Source organism: Pongo abelii, chromosome 1 (genome assembly GCF_028885655.2).
Source record: "Pongo abelii isolate AG06213 chromosome 1, NHGRI_mPonAbe1-v2.0_pri, whole genome shotgun sequence".
In the NCBI taxonomy this organism is placed as follows: Eukaryota; Metazoa; Chordata; class Mammalia; order Primates; family Hominidae; genus Pongo; species Pongo abelii.
In genome coordinates this window covers 192655715-192677756 of record NC_071985.2, presented here as the reverse complement: position 1 = coordinate 192677756, position 22042 = coordinate 192655715, and the positions used below count along the sequence as shown (strand labels likewise).

The 22042-nt window shown below is 49.4% G+C and overlaps 1 protein-coding gene across 1 annotated transcript in view; it reads left to right on the top strand.

Moving 5' to 3' along the window:
• Window positions 1-5986, top strand: part of KCNQ4 (potassium voltage-gated channel subfamily Q member 4) — a 56628-nt gene extending 50642 nt beyond the window's left edge. The window contains exons 12-14 of the mRNA XM_024254861.2: window positions 545-676; window positions 3234-3363; window positions 3880-5986. Of these exons, the coding sequence (XP_024110629.2) occupies window positions 545-676; window positions 3234-3363; window positions 3880-4092 (475 nt within the window). The 3' untranslated portion in view covers window positions 4093-5986. The remainder of the gene's footprint in view (window positions 1-544; window positions 677-3233; window positions 3364-3879) is intronic.
• The last annotated feature ends 16056 nt before the right edge of the window (window positions 5987-22042 follow it).

Here is a 22042-nt window from a genome sequence, read left to right as displayed (position 1 = left end):
TTCTCCACACAGGCTGGCAAAGCTGGCATGCTAAAGCAGAGTAATTGGGCCGGAAACAGTGGGTCACACCTGTAGTCCCAGCACTTTGGGAGGCTGAGACGGGCAGATCGCTTGAGTCCAGGAGTACGAGACCAGCCTGGGCAACATAGTGAGACCCCCATCTCTTTAAAAAAAAAACAAAAAACGGAGTTATTGATGTGCCTGCCCCACAATGTCCCAGTGGCCAGTCTCTGCCAGGGATGCAGGGCTCTTCAAAGAACACCCCGGCCTCCTTCTCGAGGCCGATCTCCTCTCTGTCTTTTCATACCATGGCGTCCTGAACCCCATCCTCCACCCTGGCTGGTGGATTAACCCCTTTCCACCTCATCCCTGTTTCTGCTACTTGGAGGTAGGGGAGGCTGGGAGACGCAGCAGAGGCTGTTTGTGGTGGCCAAGCAGGAGGTGCCCTGGTGCTAGACAAGGGGATAGCAAAGAGATGGAGAGGGTGCTGGGAAAGAATCCCTGCTCTAACAGGACACTCCCTCTGAGCCCCCTCCCCCAACAGGATTCTCAAGTTCCTGGTGGCCAAAAGGAAATTCAAGGAGACACTGCGACCGTACGACGTGAAGGACGTCATTGAGCAGTACTCAGCAGGCCACCTGGACATGCTGGGCCGGATCAAGAGCCTGCAAACTCGGTGGGTGCACCGGGCCTGATGGGAGACGGGGCAGGGAGGCAGCGACCCCAGCCCTGCATGAAGTCTGAGGCCAACCCCTGAGCACCCCCAAGGGCTCACTGCTGCAGCTGAGTTTCTAGACTGAGGAGGTCCCGGGCTTGCAGTGCCAGCCTGAGGCCGGACCCAGCACCCATCCCAAGGCTGAAAAACAACCCAACCATAGTTTCTCTGTGCGGTGGGTCCTCTGTGCAAGCCCTATTGACTCATATGCCTTGGGGGCTTTGTTTAGAATGACTGTTTCCTGGTCCTAAAATAATCAGCCTAAAATAATTACTGACCTCCTATCTCCCAAGACAATAGGCAAATTGTCCTCACTGCCCACCTCTTGCCTCTGGAATCCTCCCACATCTCTCCGGTAGACCCAGCATTAGGAAGAATCCTCACGCCAAGACCCACATCACCTACACCTTGCCCTTCTCCTCTTCTGGCCTGCATTTTCACTGTCCATTCATTCATTTATTTACTTGAGAAATAGTCAGTGGGCATTTACTGCTTGCCAGCCTGTGGGGATATGGCAGAAAGCTCAGCAGAGTTCCCACCCTTATGGAGCTTTCATTCTAGTGGAAGGAGAATAAGTGATAAATAAGTAAAAATAGAATATGTCAGACGACGATAAATACTAAGGAGGAAAACAAGGGTCAGGCTGTTACGGTTTGCAATTTTAAATAGGTGAGAAGGTTCTAGAAGGAACAGCAAGTGCCAAGGACTTGAGAGGGGCAAGTGGCTGGAGTGTTGGCTTCAGCACAGCAGGGAGCCTGGTGTGGCTGCACTGGAGTGAGAGGTAGGAGGTGAGGTCAGAGGGCTAATGGCACATAGAGAGTGTAAAGTCCTGTAGGCCCCTGCAAAGATGTTGGTGTTCATCCAGGATGAGCTTCAAGCTTTGGAGGGTTTTGTGCAAAAGACTGATAAGATCTGAATTGTCTTTTAAAAGGATCACCCTGGATGCTGTGTTGAGGATGGACTTAGCGGAGTGAGGGTGGACACAGGTAGACCAATGAGAACCTGCTTCAGACTTCCACACATGAGACCATGGGGACTTGGAACAGAGTGGCAGCTGCAGAGGTGCGACAAATGGTCAGATTCTAGATACATTTTGTAGGCAAAGTTGACAGGGTTTTCTGATGGGGTGTTAAGAGAAAGAAGAGAGTCAAGGATGAAGCTAAGGTTTTTGGCTTCAGCAAGAGGAAAAATCGAGTTGCCATTTGTTGACATGGAGAAGGCAATGAACGGAGCAAGTTTCGGTCAGGAGATTTGGGAGGTGCCAGGTTTGTGATGCCTATCAGACATTCAAGTGGAGTGTTGATCTGGCAGTTCGATAGAGAAGTGTGGAGTGCAGAGCAGAAGTACAGGATGGAGATGAAGATTTGGTGTTGAAAGTGTAGAGGAATTGAAAATTGTGGATCTGAAGACATCACCTAGTGAGTGGAGTAAATAGAGAATAGAGGTCCCAAGAGTGAGCCTTGGATCCTGCAGTGTTTCCAGGTTGCAGAGATAGAGGAGGAACTAACAAAGGAGACTGTGAAGGAGAGGTCAGGGAACTAGGAAAATAACTGGGAGAGGGTGGGGTTTCAAATGAAGAAAGGGTTTGCTGGAAGAAGGGGTGATCAGATGTGTTGAGTGCTGCTAGTAAGTCAGGTAAAATGAGGACAGGAGTTGATCAATGGATTTAGCAACATGGGGTTATTTGGGAGCTTGACAACAGTAGTTTTGGTGAAATGGCAGGGGTGAAAGCCTGATTGGAGTAGGTTTAAGAGAGAAGGGGAGGAAAGGAATTGGAGGTAGAGGTTAGAGATAACACTTTCAAGAATTTTGCTGCAAAGGAGAGCAGAAAAATAAGGTGAGGTCAGTTCTAGCCTTGTCCACCCACCTTAAAAGTCACATTCCCACGTGTCTCCACTCCTCCCATCCTCTTTCCCCTTTTCCCCAATCCATCTTTTCTTTTCTTTTCTTTTTTTTTTTGAGACAGTGTCTCGCTCTGTCGCCCAGGCTGCAGTGCAGTGGTGCAATCACAGCGCACTGCAGCCTCGACCTCCCCAGCTCAAGTGATCTTCCTGCCTCAGCCTCCTGAGTGGCTGGGACCACAGGCATGAGCTACCATGTCCAGCTAATTTTTAAAAAATTATTTTTGTAGAGAGGAGGGCTTGCTATGTTGCCAAGTCTGTCTCGAATTCCGGGTCTCAAATGATACCTCCCTACCTAGCCTCCCCAAATGCTGGGATTATAGGCATGCGCCACTGCGCTGGGCCTCCTAGTCCACCATTTCCATTCCTCTTTCACCAGACGGTTGTTTTACTTGTCAGGTTCGTGTGTGGTGCCTTTGCTTGGCCAGTGGAGAACCCCCAGAGCAGGGGCCAGTCCCTCCACCCTCAACTCAGCCTCCATCTGGCAGGGCAATGGCCCCTTCCCTCAGATTGCCTGTCCCCTCGTCGTGCCTTCTCCTTCATCAGGCAACCTAGAATTCTTGTGGAAGGGAGGGGCGGCGTGTCCCCGGGCCCTCTGATGGTTCCCTTACCCTTAGGGTGGACCAAATTGTGGGTCGGGGGCCCGGAGACCGGAAGGCCCGGGAGAAGGGCGACAAGGGGCCCTCCGACGCGGAGGTGGTGGATGAAATCAGCATGATGGGACGCGTGGTCAAGGTGGAGAAGCAGGTGAGTGTAGGATGGGGTGGCGGAGCTGGCCATACCAAGAAGCTCTGGGGGCCGCGGTGACATGGGGAGGGTGCGTTTCCCACAGCCACAGCCCAAGAGTCCCCGAGAAGACCTAAGAGTCCCCTCCCCGGCCGAAGCCCCCGCCCTCGCCGCCAGACAATCCCATAAACCTGCCCTCTCCTGCTAAGCCCCGCCCCCAGGCTGCATAAGCCCGCCCATAAGCTTCAGATAAGCCTACCTCAGTTCCCCCTACTCCATTTGACCCCGCCTCTCAGTTGTCGCTGTAGCTCGCGGACTATCCCCATCGGTCACACCTAACCACCCCCCGGGTTATGCACCCGTGCCCAGCTTCGTCCCTCCCTCTAGCCAAGCTCCACCTTTCCAGGCGGGATTAGTGCTTCCCAGATAAGCCCCGCCCACTCCACCAGCTAGGGTCCTCCCCGAGACCCAAACCTCGCCCCCGGCCGCGTCCCCTCCGGTCCCAGGCCCTGCTTCCCAGCTGCGCCCGGTCCCCAGGTGCAGTCCATCGAGCACAAGCTGGACCTGCTGTTGGGCTTCTATTCGCGCTGCCTGCGCTCTGGCACCTCGGCCAGCCTGGGCGCGGTGCAAGTGCCGCTGTTCGACCCCGACATCACCTCCGACTACCACAGCCCTGTGGACCACGAGGACATTTCTGTCTCCGCACAGACGCTCAGCATCTCCCGCTCGGTCAGCACCAACATGGACTGAAGGACTTCTCAGAGGCAGGGCAGCACACGGCCAGCCCCGCGGCCTGGCGCTCCGACTGCCCTCTGAGGCCTCCGGACTCCTCTCGTACTTGAACTCACTCCCTCACGGGGAGAGAGGCCACACGCAGTATTGAGCTGCCTGAGTGGGCGTGGTACCTGCTGTGGGTGCCAGCGCCCTTTCCCCACCTCAGGAGCGTGAGATGCCAGGTCGCACAGAGGGCAGCAACAGCGGTCCCGCGGCCTCTGGGCCCCCCAGTGCCCTGCCCACTCCATCAAGGCCCTATGTGGCCCACCTGGCAGGGTCACAGCCCCGGGAGTGGGAGCGGGTGCTGGGGCCCTGGGCCCTGACCCAGCTTCCAGCTATGCAAGGTGAGGTCTCTGGCCCACCCTTCGGACACAGCAGGGAAGCCCTCCCGCCAAGTCCCCGCCCCACTTGGGGGTGGGCCAAGGTGCCCCCACAGGTACCCACAAAGCACAGGACCCTGCCACAAGGCAGGTGGGCACCATATATGCAAACCATGTTAAATATGCAACTTTGGGGACCCCCATGGGGTCTCTCTGCCCCTCCCCCATTGGGAGCTGGGCCCCCAGCAGTAGCTGGTCTCAGGCTGCTTGGCCACCACCCTGTCCCTATTCTTTGGCTTATCACTCCTTCCCCTCCCAGCATGGGGCCTGTTTCTCCCCTGCTCTCTCCTAAGGGCAGTGCCTGGGCCTTTCTTCCCATTTGCAAGTGTCAGCTCCCAGGGGCTCCCTCCTCCTGCTGGGTGGCCACTCCCCTCCTTGGCCCTCCAGACACCACTCATAGTCAGCATAAGTTTCTGTATTCTCCCCAAAACTTCCAGACAGTGCTTCATGGACGATCACACAAACATAGCCTTTTAGTTTCTCCAGACAGGAAGAAAGCCTCTCACACTTAAACATGCAATGACGTGACACACTTGGAGACATGAGCTCAGAGCCACTCAGCCGCTCCTGGGCCTCTGCAGCAGATGCCAGTGGACTGGCCTTGCAGGATGATGTCCACTAAGAGGAAGAGCCCCAACTCCATCTGAGCAGGAGAGGGAGCTTTGAAGTAACCCGAGAGCTCTCCAGGCCCCACCCAGACCTTTACCCACTCCCCTTCTTCAGGAAGATCTCCTCCTCTCTGGTCCAGGAGCCCTAACCCGCTGCCTCTGCCTGTCTCCAAGGGCCTGCCTCCGTGTCTCCACAGCACAACTCGGGCCCAGGCCTGACACCACTGGGGAGACCCCAGGCCCGCTTCTAGCCAGGCCTGTGCCTTCCTAGTCACTCTAACTCCCAGAGAGAATAAGAATGCATCTAATAGCTATACCAACCGCGCATCTGGCTTTCACATGCACTGTCTCCCCTCCCTCCATACCCCGCTTCTTCACTTCAATTGGCAGCCCCACATCCGGGCATAAGCCCCCATTCACTCCAGGAACACTTTCTTATCCCCACCCCTTTGCTCCTCTTCTGCAAAGCCAATGCAGGTGGCAGGAAGGTGAGGGGTAGTGGACCAATGGCAACCCCCTCTGGGAACAAGGGGCCGAGGCCACGCTGCCTGCATCTTGTGCTGGGGACCTGCATGCGCCAGCACCAGGGCTTGGACTGGATCTTGCTCAGTCCATGGTGCCCAGCCTCTGCCCCAACATGCCCTCTGCATGTGACCATCATGCCCTGGATGGAGCCTCTCCTGGCTCACCCCACCTGCACTGCACTGTCCCCAGAGAGCCACCCCTCCACCCACTCAGAGACAGCTGTGGAGAGGGCCAGGAGAATGGGATTACCCTATGACCAAGGAGACATGGGAAGAAGCCCTCCTTCCTTCCACGATCGAGGTTCCCCCATCAACTCGGTTCTCGGATATGCAAGTACCTCACTTTGTTAACTTATTAACTTATTGGTTTCATTAAAGTTTTCAATAGGAGGTGATTGTTCTTGGTTTTGTTCAGTGGCTGTGAGGTGAGGCTCCTGGTTTGGGGGTGGGGACAAGGAGATTTGGATTAGTCAGGACTCTTTGTTGTATACGACAAAAACCCAACCCTATATGGTTTAAACAAACAAACAAAAAGAAACTTATTGGTACAGAGAACTAAGAAGTCCAGGGGATAGATTTGGTTTCATGCACAGTGAGATCTAGGTGCTTAAACATGGCAGGACTCTGTTTCCTGTAAGCCTTCCTTTCTGGCAGGCTGACCTCTCATGGTGACCAGTAAAATTGGCCACCACTTTCCTAATAGTTTGCATCAGTCAAGATCAAGTCAGGAAGGCAGAAACAACACTAAGTTTTTCAGCAAAAAGAGTTTATTATAGGTAATGGGTTGCACTGATGCAGGAGGGCTGAAAGAACAAAAGAGAATCTTCTCTAGGTGATTCTGAGATAGCCTAGAGAAAATAACTGCAGAAAGCAGTTACCAGTCCCAGAGCTGCAGGAGTATAGGAAACAGGTTGGGGTTATCAGAACCCACAAGCTTGCGGAGAGGGAGCCCGGTAGTGTTGGGGCTCAGAGATCTGAAAAGGAGGTACTCCCTGGCTGGTGCTAGTACCTCTTAGGGGATACAATGAGGCTTGTCTGGGAGGATGGGAAAAAAGCCGAAGTCTGGGATCAACTGTTGCAACCTGGCTGTTGCTGATAAGGATAGGAAGCAAAGGAAGAGAGAAGTCTCCACTTTTCCTGCCTTCCAATCTTCCCCTAGTGCCCCTTATTGTCAAAGCTAGCGAACAAAGGAGTGATGTGGTTTGCAGAGTCCCAGCCCCAGTATCACAGAGTTAGAAGGCTGCACTTGGAACTGAAAGACAATAACATGGGCACGGGCCACCCCTTTGGACACACAGTTTCCACAAACATCAATCCACACATACTTGAACCGCCATATAATGACAGTAGCTTCCACCTAGTAAGACGAAACTGTCCTTTATACAAATGAAGACACTCTAGTCCCCTCCCCCTAAATGGGAAAAACACAACGTCCCACGGTCCAACAGATGCATCCATCTCCAGGGGTTAGTCACTGAATCCATATTTGGGTTAAGTATTCCTCTAATTCAGGCACAATTCCACCTACAACTAAACACTAAAGTAAAGTTGATCATCACATACAATGTTTATATAAAATATGGGAGAAAGGAGAAGGGAGGAAAAAACAATATGTACAGTGCACACACACACATGCACACACATCCCAAGCAAGGAAGGAAATATGCATAGCCGCAATCAACCTCTTTCTGGTATCTCTGGTCACAGTGCCATGGTCGGTATGAATAATTTCCTTATTCCATTGCCCTTCCATGTTTCCTTTGCCCTCAGCCAACACCTCAGCTTTTTAGGGATCTTTTTCTTTTTTTTTTTTTTTTTGAGACAGAGTCTCGCTCTGTTGCCAGGCTGGAATGTAGTGGTGCGATCTCGGCTCACTGCAACTTCCACCTCCTGGGTTCAAGTGATTCTCCTGCCTCAGCCTCCCGAGTAGCTGGGACTACAGGCACATGCCACCACACCCAGCTAATTTTTGTATTTTTAGTAGAGACGGGGTTTCACCATGTTGGCCAGGATGGTCTCGATCTCCTGATCTCGTGATCCACCTGCCTCGGCCTCCCAAAGTGCTGGGATTACAGGTGTGAGCCACCGTGCCTGGCCAGGGATCTTTATATGGTGGAGTGACCCAAATAATCATTCCTGAAGGGTCTGAATCCTCAGTGGTCCTGCATGGTTGGGTGTCACAGCTTTTCACGGACTTTTGCTATCATACATGGAAGTACTTATTACAGAAAGGCCTTAGAGAATCCCTTGGGTTCCAGACTTAGTCCTCCTTGCCCTGTTGTGTGGCAGCAACCAATTTCCCCTCGGTAATGAAGATCAGTCATGCAGCCAGTGTATTAACTCTTTATTTTGCCTGCTGGTTGAGTGGCATGAGGAGCCCACAATGGCCTGGTTAAAGTTTAAACCTCCAATGTAATGAAAACTGTGTTGCCTCCCTTCCCTTGAAAACTAAGACCTCCAACTAACAGAGCTCAATGCTACAGGGACCAGAGGCAGAAGTTTTGTGAGTGGGTGGAGTAGGCTGAATAATAGCCATTCAAATATAGCATGTTCCAATCTCTGGGACCTGCAAATGTTACATTATAAGGAAAAGGGGGCTTTGCAGATGTGATTAAATTAAGGATCATGCTGTGGGGAGATTATCCGAGACTGTCTGGTGGGCCTAAATCCAGTGACAAATGTCTTTTTAAGAGAGCGGCAGAGGGAGATCAAATCACACAGAAGAGGAGAAGGTGATATGAAGATAAAAGCAGAGACTGGGGTGATGCTGCCACAAGCCAAGGAATGCCAGCCGCCACAAGAAACTGGAAAAGTCCAGGAATGGATTCTTGCCTAGAGCTCTGAAGGGAGCACAGCCCTGCACACACCTTGATTTGGGCTCAGTGAAACTGATGTTGAACTTCTGGCCTCCAGAACTGTAAAAGAATACATTTCTGTTGTTTTAAGCAACCAATTTTACAGTAATTTGTTATGGTAACCACAGGAAACTAATATGGTGGGTTATTTGGTGTCATAGTGAGAGAAGCCACTCTCACCAGCTCCCTTGGATTCCTGGAACCTTATATCCAAGCTCTGTCAATGAGGATAAACATACCTGCTTCATGATGGAAAGGGTCCAGTGGGATCGACCTGGCACCAAGTGGCTAGGTGGACCCCTGCAGAGGGATGCCATATTAAGTACTTAGCATTTGTCTTCACTGGAGGCAGTTTGGACATACAGTGTGGCATTAGTCAGATCAGCCTTGATGAGTTAAGTTCATGTTGTTGAACCTGTAAATAGTCTCCATTCTGGCCACCATGACCACATTGTACATGAACATACGGAGAATGCGCTGGAGAGACTGGGGAGAGAGGCTGGTTGACGTCTATCCAATGTGCCATCTTGTCCATCTAATTATCAAGAGCTGCCTCTGCCATGGATGACTTTGGGTGAGATTTTACTTGGAATACAAATATCTTCATATTCTGTGTCATTTCTGAAAGTCCATCTACTAGTCTCTCCTAGTTTTTCTTATGGCCAGTCCTCCAGTTCTGTGCTTTCTGAGCCCCTGACCATCTAGCCAAACCATTAGCCACTGCCCGTAAATCAGTGTAGATCCATATTTCTTGTCATCTCTCAATCAGACAAAATGGACAATCAAATGTACTGAAGGACGGGTAGGATGGAGCCAGACCTGGGAACTGGGGTGGTGGCAGTGGTGGTGATGTTCCAGGAAAAGGCACAGCATGTGATAGGGTCCAGAGGCACCAGGGAATGTGGTAGATGAAAGGAACAGAAAGAAATCCCGTGGCTGGTCCCAGACAGCAAGGGAGAGAGGGGTGCAAGATGGGACTTTAGAATTAGGGGTCAAAGTGTACAGGATTTCCTTAATCATTCCGAAGAGATAGGACTTAGCCATGACAGCAGTGAGGAGACAATGAAAGATTTTTCTCAGGCAGCACACTGGGGTAGATTTGCATTTTAGAATTTTTTTTTTTTTCCTGGGATGGAAGATGTATTTGAGGGAGCAAGTGTGGGTGTGGGGAGAGCAGGTAGGAGACTGCTGCAGTCACCCGAGCAGGAGGTGCTGGTAACCCGAACAAGTCCCATGACATTTCACTAATTGAGTTAAATGTCTATTGAGCACCTGCTATATGCCAGACCCTGGCTCAGCACAATATACAGGATGAACAGACACGGGAGAACAAGTTACAGCCCTGAGGTCATCCAGCCCCTGGGGAAGACAGATGCACAATTAACCAATGCATAGCTACTGTTTATCTTCTAAATTTGCCTGGCTCAGCAAGGAGAGTTTGCAGGTGGCTCTGGGAGTCCCCAAACTGTCATCAAATACGGCCTTGACAGCAGATACAATTTTAGCTTGGTGTGTCATTTATCTATTGCTTTGTAACAACTTATTTTGAAACTTAATGGTTTAGGACAGATGTGGTGGCTCATGCCTGTAATCCCAGCACTTTGGGAGGCCGAGGTGGGCGAATCAATTGAGGCCAGGAGTTCAAGACCAGCCTGGCCAACATGATGAGACCCCATCTCCTAAAAATTACAAAAATTAGCCGGGCATGGTGGTGCGCGCCTGTAGTCCCAGCCACTCAGGAGGCTGAGGCAAAGAATTGCTTGAACCCGGGAGGTGGAGGTTGCAGTGAGCCAAGATCATGCCACTGCACTCCAGCCTGGGCAACAGAGCAAGATTCTGTCTCCAAAACAAACAAACAAAAAACCACCAACGAAAAACCTTAATGGCTTAAAATAACAACCATTTTATTTTATTTACTCTTGATTCTGTGGGTCAGCAATTTGGGGTGAACTCAGCTGAACAGCTCTGCTGGTCTCACCTGGGGTCACTAATGTGCTTGCAATCATCTGGCATCAACAGGGGCTAGATGGCCCAAGAGGGCCTTCCCCACGTGTCTGCAATCTGGTGTGAGTTGGTCTGCAGGCAAGACGGTTCGTCTCTGTTCTATGGAGCTTCTCATCCTCTAGTAGATTAGACTGCACTTCTTCATATGGCAAGAGGGCAAAAGCAGAAGCTATGAGGCCTCTGGAGGCCCAGGCTCAGAAGCTGTACCAAGGGGCTCAGCTCACTTGAATGGGTGCTCTGAATATGTTGCGATGTTTACGCTCTTGTAGATCTAAAAAAAAAAAACCCATGCAGTTATTTCTCTATTTAGATAACTTATTTCATGTACTTTTGTTTTCTTGAGAGTGCAGAATGCAGTGGCCACTGAACCGGGCCATATTTCACGTACTTTTGACAGCGCCAATTGTTAAAACAGTTTCGTTTTCCCTCTGAGAAGTTGAAGGGCACATCTTCCCCTACCACCCACCTCTGTGTATAGCAGGACCGTGATAGCTGCTACCATGGTGTGTTGGTCTGTGTGGGCTGGCATAGCAAATATCATGGACTGGAAGGTCTAAACGACAGAAATGCATGATCACAGAGTCAAAGTTCTGGAGGCTGGAAATTCAAGACCAAGTTATCAGCAGGGTTGGTTTCATTCTGAGGCTTCTCTCCTATGATTGTAGAGGCTGCCTTCTTCTGGTATCTTTGCATGATTATCTCTTGTTCTCTATGTACACAGGTCTGAGGTCTCTCTCTGTGTCCTAATAATCTCCTCTTCCTCTTCCTCCTCCTCCTCCTCCTATTCTTCTTCTTTGTGTTCCTAGTTTTCTTTTTCGTTTCTTTTTTCAAGTTTTATTTTAGATTTGGGGATACATGTGCTGGTTTGTTACTAAGGTATATTGCATGATGTGCATGATGCTGAGGTTTGGGATACGACAGAACCTATCACCCAGGTAGTGAGCACAGTACCCAACAGGTAGTTTTTCAACCCTTGATCCCCTCCCTACCTCTCCCTTCTTGTGGTCTGCAGTGTCAATTGTTGCCATCTTTATGTCCATGTGTAACTAATGTTTAGTTCCCATTTATAAGTGAGAACATGCAGTATTTGGCTTTCTGTTTCTGCATTAGTTTGCTTAGGATAATAACCTCCAGCTTCTCAAGTTGCTGCAAAGGACATGATTTCATTCTTTTTATGGCTGCATAGTATTCCATGGTATATACGCACCACATTTTCTTTATCCAGTCCGCCACTGATGGGCACCTAGGTTAATTCCATGTCTTTGCTATTGTGAAGAGTGCTACAATGAACATACAGTTGCATGTGTTTTTTTGGTAGAATGATTTATTTTCCTTTGGGTATATATCTAGTCATGAGATTGCTGAGTGGAATGGTAGTTTTATATTTAGTTCTCTGAGAACTCTCCAAATTGCTTAACTAATTTACATTCTCACCAAGAATGTATAATCATTCCCTTTCCTCTGTAACCCCGCCAACATCTGTTATTTTTTGACTTTTTAATAATAGCCATTCTGACTAGTGTGAGATGGTATCTTATTGTAGTTTACATTTGCATTTCTCTGATGATTAGTGATGATTGATGCTGAGCATTTTTTCATGTTTTTTGGCCACTTGTATATCTTCTTTTGAGAATTGTCTGTTCCTATCCTTTGCTCACTTTTTAATGGGGTTGGTTTTTGCTTGTTGATGTATTTATCGCCTCTTCTTATAAGGATACCAGTAATATTGGATTAGAGCTCACCCTAACAAACCCATTTTAACTCGATTACCTCTTTAAAGACCCTATCTCCAAATGCTGTCACATTTTGAGGAACTGACGGTTAGGGCTTCAGCATATAAATTTTGGGGGGATGCAGTTCAGCCAGCGACACCTGCAATAGGGGTTTCACCCACCAACCTGACGCATTTTCTGCTGTAAATGCACAGGATCTGAGAATCACTCGGGTTTGCCCCATCCCAACTGGCAGAGCTGAACAGAGTTATAGACATCACGGAACCAAGTGATTTGAAAACCCTTTTTGGAGGCCCAGGAACCTTTGCTACAGCATAACCTATTTGGAATCCTAATATATAAAATATAATCAGTGCAATCAAAAATGGGAACCTCCCAGAGGTGGCCTCAATTCTCCCCTTACATACACATTGAGCATGTGCCTAGCATTTTGCTGCAGGCAAAATAGATCTGTCTCTGTGATGTATCCTTTATGTAACTATTGTAGTCGATTGTAGTCTTTGTCTGAAAGTCTTCCTTCCTTCCTTGCCATTGCCATGGTTACCCTTGCATGGTGTGTACTTGCCTATCTGTCTTACAGCAGGTTTCCTGGAAACCAATTCCGAGACAGAGAGTGGTGTGCAGAAGGTTTTTAGGGGAGTGTGCTCAGGATATTCATCTATAAGGAAGGCAGGAGGTAGGATTAGGCAGAAGGAGAGGTTGATCTACTATGCGATAGCAACTGAGGTAGCTGCTGATCCTCAGGAGCCCTAGAGCTCATCTATCCCTGAAGAGTTGTGCTAAACTGAAGGAAGAAGGCAGGCCTTTGTTTTCCTTCAAAGGAAACCATCAGCCAATCATCAGCCAATCATGGCCATGACTGTGGGTGAGGCAGTTCCCTGTGGCCAAGGGCAATTCCCAATGAGTGACACAGTTGTGAGCCGGCTGAAGATTCCCAGCAGGCTCTGAAGGGTGGATCTGGGTGGAGCCCCATAGTATCCACTCTACCAACCCCCTGACTTTGGGCTTGGCCATGGGATTTATTTTGGCCAATCGAAGGCAGGTAGGAAGGACAGTATGCTTTTTTCAAGTGGAGGCCATACAGTCATGGCAAGTTCTTCCACCTCAAGAGCCTCGGATAGCCATTGTTTGTACATCCTGGGTACGGATGCAGACATGTGGAGCAGACCTGACCTAGACTGAATTCAAGAGTCCAGCCTGGCCCAGCCAGCATCAGCTGAACTGCAGTTGACTTGGAGACTTAGGAGTGTGAAGTAATCATTGATTTTGTAGGCCACTGAGATTGGGGGTTTGTTTTCTTCATGGAATTATCACAGCAAGACCTGGTTAAGACAGCTAGTAAGGTGGATTTTACTGGAAGCAATGTCATAGAAGACTTACATTATACATCACAGAGGATTTTAAAAATCCTCCTTTAACATCTTTGTTTTTGTCCCAAATGGCTTCTCTGGGCACGAAGCTTGTCCTCTTCTCTTTCTTTTTTTCCCAAACAGGCTCTAAAATGAGTGGGAGATGTGAAGGATTTCCTGGAAGAGGTTGGGAAGACTGCTGTCAAACAGACACCCTGGCAGGAGGATCCGAGGCCTGACACCCAAGCTGCCCTGCCTGCCCAGAACTCGGATGGGGTCTGCCCTTACTTCCCACTCACCCCTGCCAGACTTCCCCTAAATCCTCTCCCGGACCCCACGATCTCTCTCCTTCCCCTGGTGTGACTTCAGCTCCTGGAGGGCAAGAAACACATCTGCGGCCAGTTCACGGTGGCCCACACCTTTAAACCTCAACACTTTGGGAGCCCGAGGAGGGTGAATCACTTGATACCAGGAGTTCAAAGTTGTAGTGAGCTGTGATCGCGCCACTGCACTCCAGCCTAGGTGACAGAGTGAGACCTTGTCTCTAAAAAAGAAAAGATACACACCTGCTGGGGTCATCACTGTCCCCAAAGCAAGGCTGGGCACACAGGTGATTTGTATATGCTGGTGGGAAGGGAGGGAAGCAGGGCCACCTGGGATTAATCATCTCCCACTGAGAATACTCCCAGTCCCTGTTATGTGTCCCCATGGCCACAAGGCGTCAGTAAAGACCTTGGCTTGGAGTTGTCTGGAGCCAGGAAAACAGGCTGGACTTTGAGGGCAGGACACCTCACCTGAAGGTGCTTTAGTTAGGTTCAGCACATCTGAAAGAGAGAGAGAGGAATAGGGGTGGCAGAACTGAGCAGTTGACAGAAGGGGACCCCAGGACTTGTCTCAGAGAGTAAGGGGCTGTGTTCTCTGCCCTTCATTCACTTATTCTACAATTGTTTGTTCATTTCTAGTACATGCCAAGCACTATTTTAGGTGCCAAGGTCATAGCAGCTCACTCACAAAGTCCCTGCTCACATAGAGTAGACAGTAGATTACTGTCTAGACAGAAAACAAACAAAAAACAAGATAATTTCATGGGGTGATAAGTGCCGTGAAGAAAGTAAAATGGAAATGGAATAGTGACTGTGTTGCAGGGGGTGTCTTTCAGAGAGATGGTCAGGGAAGCTCAAGGGGAAACCAAAAGCTTTCATAAAAAGTCAGAGCTGCCAAGGCTCCCAAGGGACCACTGGTCCCATAGCCTCATTTTGCAGGTGGGAAAACTGAGGCTTAGTAAGCCAAGGCAGAGCCCAGAGCTAAGCCCAAGTCTCTCAACATCCAGATGGCTGGATGGCTTCCTCCTCTCCTCCCCTCACATCCTTAACCTCCCCCGTGTCATCTTAGGGGGAAGGAGCAGATACAGGGGTGCTCTCAGAATGTGGGCATTAAACAGGGACCAGGGGAGTGAAGGGCAGCAAACAGCACGAAACCACACAGCAATGGGAAAGAAGTTCCACTAAGTTCAGATTTTTCCCATGCTACAATTCTGAGCCTTTTTTTTTTCCAAAATATTATGCATCAAATTCATCTTCTGAAGTTTGGTTTTGGTGCCTCTGCTTTGCCTGTTTGAGGGGTATGACCCTGGGAGAGTCATATGGTAGCCTTGGTTCCCTCACCTGCAAAATCTGAACCCAACTTTCCTGATTCCAACAGTACTGTTGTGTGCAGCCTTTGTAAAGACCACAGGCACCCCCTCCCCATGGCTGCGCGGGTTTGGTCCCTTCCCTCTGCTTCTGAGCCCATCCCTGCTTGCCCACCCCAGCCCTGAGTCTGTCCACAGAAACATCCGACACAAGCGCACTTTGTTACAGACTCACTGTGACACCACGAGGTGGTTTTGGGTTTGTTCTCATCCCCGATTTGCCAACCAGGAAGCAGGCTTGCGTGTGTGAGGGCTTGCTGAAGGTTGCACAGCCAGTAAGTGACAGAGCCAGGATTTGAACAGAAAGTTCCATTCAGTTTTCTCCACTCAAGGCTTCCATCCAAAATGACAACAACAACCACCACCACCCAAAGCTTTGGTGTTTGGGGATCTAAGCTTCATTTCCCTGAAAATGCACTGATGTGCAATGTGGATTTCGTGTTGGTCTGTTGGTCATGTGTTGGTCCAGGTGTCCAGGTGGTGTCACTTGGTGTGGTGCTGCCACCTGCCGAGCAAAGATGGGTGTTGCATCCCATCTCAAGCAGGCGCCGTCCAGACCGAACCCAAGTGTAGAGGCCTTTCAATGCTTTTAATTCCTTACTAAAAAGCGCAGCAAAGAAGCCCCAGACATGGGTCACTTGACCCATGAAAACACCGAGGTCCAAAAAGATCCTTTAAACAATTCATCTACCTTTGTTGACCTGACTTCCTCTTTTCCCATTTCCCACTGACCATGGCATCCTGTCTCCTGCCTCTCCACACTCCCCTGGAATTGCTCTGGCAAAGTCATTTTGACTTTCTGATTGCCCAATTGAACAGCCTCTTTTTAGTCCTCACTTTACCTGACTTTTCAGCAGCATTAGGAACCCCTGACCACACCCTCCTTTGGGAAACATCTCCCTGGGCTTTCAGGACACCTTTCTGCTGTTTCTCTCCCACCTCCCCAGCTGCTCCTTCTCGGCCTCTATCCAAGGTTCTGTCCTTGGCCACCTTCTTTTATCACTGGGCATCATCATTCCCAAGGCAACAATGGATGTGCTAATACCCCCCCCCAAACAAACTTATTGTCAGTCCAGACCTAATTCCTAAGCTCTGGACCCATTTATCTGGCCGTCTTCCTCCTAGATGTCCACCTTGGATGGCCCGATGTGTCCATCCTGATTTGTCCTGCTCCCTACAGCCTGCTCTTCCTGCTAGGACTCACCTCATGGAAGAGTCACTCTGTGCCCCAAGCCACACCCCTGGGAATCACTTTCAGCTCCTTTCCTGTAGCCTCCACATCAGTGGGTCATTATCGTGACTGCAGGATCCGTTCCCATCTTCTTCCTCAGTAGCAGAACCTCTGAATTCTGCTTACACATGTGGCCACCCAGAATAAAGGCTATCTTTCTGAGCCTCTTTTGTAGTTACGGGCGGAAAACTTCCAGAAAGTGCACAACTCCTCTTTTCTCCTTTTTTCTGGCTGGAATGTTGACATGGTAGCTCAAGCAGCCTTTTCGGATCATGAGGTCTAACCCACAAATGACAAAGCAACAAGGTGGTGGGGCCTAGATGCTGACACTATGGATAACTACACCCATTCTGGACCACCTACCTGGTTCTTTTTATTTAAGCTACTGTTTTTCTGTCACTCAAAGCCACATGTGTAATCCTAAGTAATCGAGATAGAGTCATTCATTCTTCAAAAGAATATTCATGTATGCTAGACATTGGATTTCATGCTTTCTCAGTGCTCTCCATTTCTCCCACGTGCTCCTCTCAAATCCATTCTACTCACCACAGCCAGAGTGACCTTCCCAAAACACAAACCCAACCGTTTCCACTCGGCTCATGTCGTCTGTGACTCCCCATTACTAACAGGATCAAGTTCAAGCTCCTCAGCCTGCCACTAAGGGTCACCCCTCTTTGACCCTTGCCTACTCCAAGCACAACCCTTCCCCCGCTGACCATCCACCCTACACACTAACCACACCGGACTTGTTGCCTTTCCTAGTAAAGCCTTATTCATTCATGTCACTCAGCATTTGCACACACTGTCACCTCCCTTGGAATTTCCTTCTTTCACGTGCTCATGTTCAAATTATACCCCATCCTTCCCACTATATAAGTACCTAGTATGTGTCATGAACTGTGGTCAGTGTTTTCGCAGCAGCAACTCATGGGTAAGGCCCCTTACTATCCTCATTTTACAGACAAGGAAACTGAGACTCAAAGAAGGGAAGTGAGTTGCCACAGATGAGTATTCATAGTGATGACTGCTACCAGGTCTACTAAATCTAAATAGTTCTTTTTTTTTTTTTTCTTTGAGACAGAGTCTCGCTCTGTTACCCAGGTTGGAGTGCAGTGGTGCGATCTTGGCTCACAGCAACCTCTGCCTCCCGGGTTCAAGTAATTCTCGAGCCTCAGCCTCCTGAGTAACTGGGACTATGTGCCACCATTCCGGCTAATTTTTGTATTTCTAGTAGAGACAGGGTTTCATCATGTTTGCCAGGCTGGCCTCAAACTCCTGACCTTAGGTGATCTGCCTTCCTTGGCCTCCCAAAGTGCTGGGATTACAGGCGTGAGCCACTGTGCCCAGCCAACAATTCTCTTTATGCAGGACTCAGGCCTCTGCTATCCTCCCCACCTGCACCAAATACTCTGGGGCATAGGAGACTTGAGTTCTAATCTCAACTGAGCCACTTATTACTGTCACTTGGCTGTGGTGGAGGCTGCTGGTTGTCTACCAAAATCCATTTCCCCTCTTCCAGAGTAGTTAAGTTACGGATGAACACATTGTCGCCAGCTAGAAACCGTATTTCCCAGCCTCCCTTACCACAAAGTGTGGTCATGTAATTAAATTCTTGTCAAGAAAATCTGAAAAGTGACATGAGTCACTGGGCCTTAGAACACCGGATGTGCTCACCTCCTCAGTCTCACCTTCCTGAGAGCCGGACACGAAGGTCTCCATGACCCAGATTCCGCTCTGCAGAAAAAGATAGAAAAGGAAAGAAAGCCAGCTTGGACTTTGAGGAGATATCTTGGCCCATGAGGTTGGAGTCATGAAAAGCAGAGCAACAAGAAGCAAGCAATCTGGGTCTGAATGATAGAGTGGAATCAGAAAGAAGTCTTTTCTGCTCTGCAAGCCACTTTAGCATTTTTCTGGGCCAGGTACGGTGGCTCATGCCTGTAATCCCAGCACCTTGGGAGGCCCAGGCAGGGGGATCATTTGAGCCCAAGAGTTTGAGATCGGCCTGGGTAACATAGTGAGACTCCATCTTTACAAAAATTAAAAAATTAGCTGGATGGGGTGGCGTGCGCCTGTAGTCCCAGCTACTCAAGAGCAGGAGGATTGCTTGAGCCCAAGGAATTCAAGGCTGCAGTGAGCTGTGACTGTGCCACTGCACTCCAGAGTGAGGCTCTGTCTCAAACAAAACAAAACAAAACAAAATGAAATCCATTTTTCTTGTTCTCTTTGTTATAGCAGCTAACACTTAAATATTTCTTACTATGTGCGAGGCACCATCCCAATTACGTTAAATATTTTAACTCAATAAATTACTAGCTGTGTGGAAGCAGGCAAGTCATTTCATCTCTATATGCCACAGTTCCCTCATCTCTCTATAACCTGGAATAATAATGCGCTAGCTTAGATTACTGCGAGTCAGGTGAGGTATCATGAGTCAGTACTGAATGGCCTAACAAGCAGACAGCTCGTGTGTTTAAGGTACTGGCTGCAAATCTGAAAGACTTTGATGCGAAGAAGAAAAAGGGGAGGAGGAGGAGAAGAAGGAGATAAAGTATTGCTATTGCAAAATAGCCATGGAAAGATTTGGGGCTTCCTTACACTGATTTTACAGCTAAGCAGTATTTTATTTTGAATCACATACAGGGGAACAAGCAAACTTACCCAAGCTATGTGGGCTATAAATGAGGGAGAGGTGGTTTCCCAAAGGAATTTTTGGGAAACCTTTTATCAGGAGAGGGGTGACTAAATCCTGGAAGGCATAAATAGCAGACGCCCACTTCTGCCCTTGGGTCTTTCTCTGCTGGCTGAAGAGCCCCGTCCTTCAGCCATTTGCGTGGGACATGGTTTGAAGTCCTCCCTCCCCACCCTGGACTCCTTCTCTGGACATACTCACAGCTACTGCTGACTCAGCACTGCTGTGCCAAGTTGGAAATAGCTATTGCTATTGGGAACTTACTGCATGCCAGGCACCGTGCTAAGTACATCAGCCAATAGCTCGTTTAATCCCATCTGTTGAGTGTGTAAGTATTGGAACATATTTTAGCTTAGAAACAAAAACAGAGGCCAACAGTGGTAAAGTGGCTTTGCCAAATGTCACGTATGTAGTTTGGAGCCAGATTCAAACCCAGAAGGGCCTGAAAGATTCAAACTAGCAGCAGGGCCTGAGAGACAAGCCCAGGTCTGACGCCAAGTCTCTCAGGCCCTGCTGCTAGTCTGTGTTGCTGTCTCATTAGGGGCAGAAGCACAACTCCACAGACGTCTCTGAGGAGAGCCGGACCACCCCTGTCCTTCGTTTAAATCCAGAAGCTCGGCTGGGCGCAATGGCTCCTGCCTGTAATCCTAGCACTTTGGGAGGCTGAGGCGAGCCGATCGCTTGAGCCCAGGAGTTCGAGACCAGTCTGGGCAACATGGCACCCCCCCGCGCCCCCGCCCCCCGCACTAAAATAGGGAGCTGAGCACAGGACCCATTGAAGTCTGTCTGAAACTCAAGATTCTAAAGTGTTGTTTTTTTTGAGACAGAGTTTCGCTCTTGTTGCCCAGTCTGGAGTGCAATGGCGCGATCGCAGCTCACTGCAACCTCTGCCTTCTGGGTTCAAGTGATTCTACTGCCTCAGCCTCCCGAGTAGCTGGGATTACAGGTGCCCGCCACCACGCCCGGCGTATTTTGTATTTTTAGTAGAGACGGGGTTTCACCACGTTGGCCAGGCTGGTCACAAACTCCTAACCTCAAGTAATCCATCCTCCTCAGCCTCCCAAAGTTCTGGGATTACAGGTGTGAGCCACCGCACCTGGCTGGGGGTTGTTCTCATCTGTAGAGTCAGGGAGGGTAGACATCCACGAACATCAAGTCCAGGTATCTCCATGAAGCAGAAGTGTGGCCAGGGACGGAGCAGGGAGTCCTCCACAGCCCATTAGAGGGTGGTCTCCAGCGGGGCTCATTTGTATGCCTCTTCCCACAGAGGAGCTCAGGCTTCAGGCTTCGCCATAAAATGGGCACATCAGAGAGCAGACTGCCCTAGCCCAACAGAGGGTGTGAGCCAATCATTTTGTTTCAAACAAACACGTTTTTGGTCAAAATAAATATGTGCTTAAGACAAAATAATATTCAAACAATGTAGAAAGCATAGAGTAAAAAGTCAGAGACCGCCCCCCCAACAAGATTTTTCAAACACACACGATTCTATTACATTACATGTATGTTACATACATATACATAATACACATCTCTTTTTTATATAAATGGGATTATAATATTTTATTTTATTTATTTATTTTTTATTATTTTAAGCCAGAGTTTCGCTCTTGTTGACCAGGCTGGAGTGCAATGGTGCAATCTCAGCTCACTGCAACCTTTGCCTCCTGGGTTCAAGTGATTCTCCTGCCTCAGCCTCCCAATTAGCTGGGATTACCAGCACTCACCACCACACCTGGTTAATTTTGTATTTTTAGTAGAGATGGGGTTTCACCATGTTGGCCAGGCTGGTCTCGAACTCCTGACCTCAAGTGATCTACCTGCCTCGACCTCCCAAAGTGCTGGGATTATAGGCATGAGCCACCACACCCAGACTATTTTTATTTTTAAAAAATTATTTTGAAAATTTGTTTTGTCAACCTTAGAGTTAACTACACCTCATAAATAAAAAATGAAATTTTAAATTTAAAATGTATTAAAGTTTTCCTGGACTCAAGTGACCCTCCCGCCTCGGCCTCCCAAAGTGCTGGGCTTCTAGGTGTGAGCCACCGTGCCTGGCCCAGCACTTCCTAATGCCCTCTGAGCCACACAAGGGGTGGAGGTGGGGGCGATGGTAAGCCTTACAGTCTGGTGGAGAAAGACCCCTCAGCAACTCTGATACACAAGGTCATAGGCCTTTGGATGTGGAAAAGGCCCTATGGAGGGCATTTCAGGCTGAGGAAATGGCACAGGCAAAGGAACAGAGGCTTGGCGACACGAGGAACATCGTGCATGAGGAGCCTGGGGTGGCTGGAGTTGAGGGTGGGAAGGCACTTGGAGGCTGGGTGGGGCAGGGCTCTGTCCTCCTTGTCCCTGTGTTCATATTTCCCAGCCACAGCTCCACCTGAGCAGCTCACGGGTCAGGCACTTAACATCACCTTGGTTCATTCTCACAAGAAGCTTGTCGTGTCTCCATTTAACAGATGAGGGGACTGCACTCAGAGTAGCTTCCTTTATTTCTTCTATCCATCAGGGCACACTTTGGACCCTGGGCCTTCACTCATGCCCAGTCCCCCAACCTGTGCGTCCTCCCCAAGCTGACCCACATCCCACTCTTTTATCAGCACCAGCCCTCAGGGCCGTCTAGACCCTAAGCTGCTCAGCAGTGCCTCCTTGGAGCCCTCAACATGAGACTCTATGTTGCATGCTCCAGGCTGGCCAGATCTCAAGTCCCAACGTATATGCAGGTGTCCTCTTCCCAGACCAGCTACAGGGTAAGGGCCATGGTTGTTCACCCACAAACCCACTTTGGCCAGGCAGCACTGCACCGCTTGCAGTGTGCTCTCAGAAACCCAGCCTCATGTGAATCTTTGCACACACATTC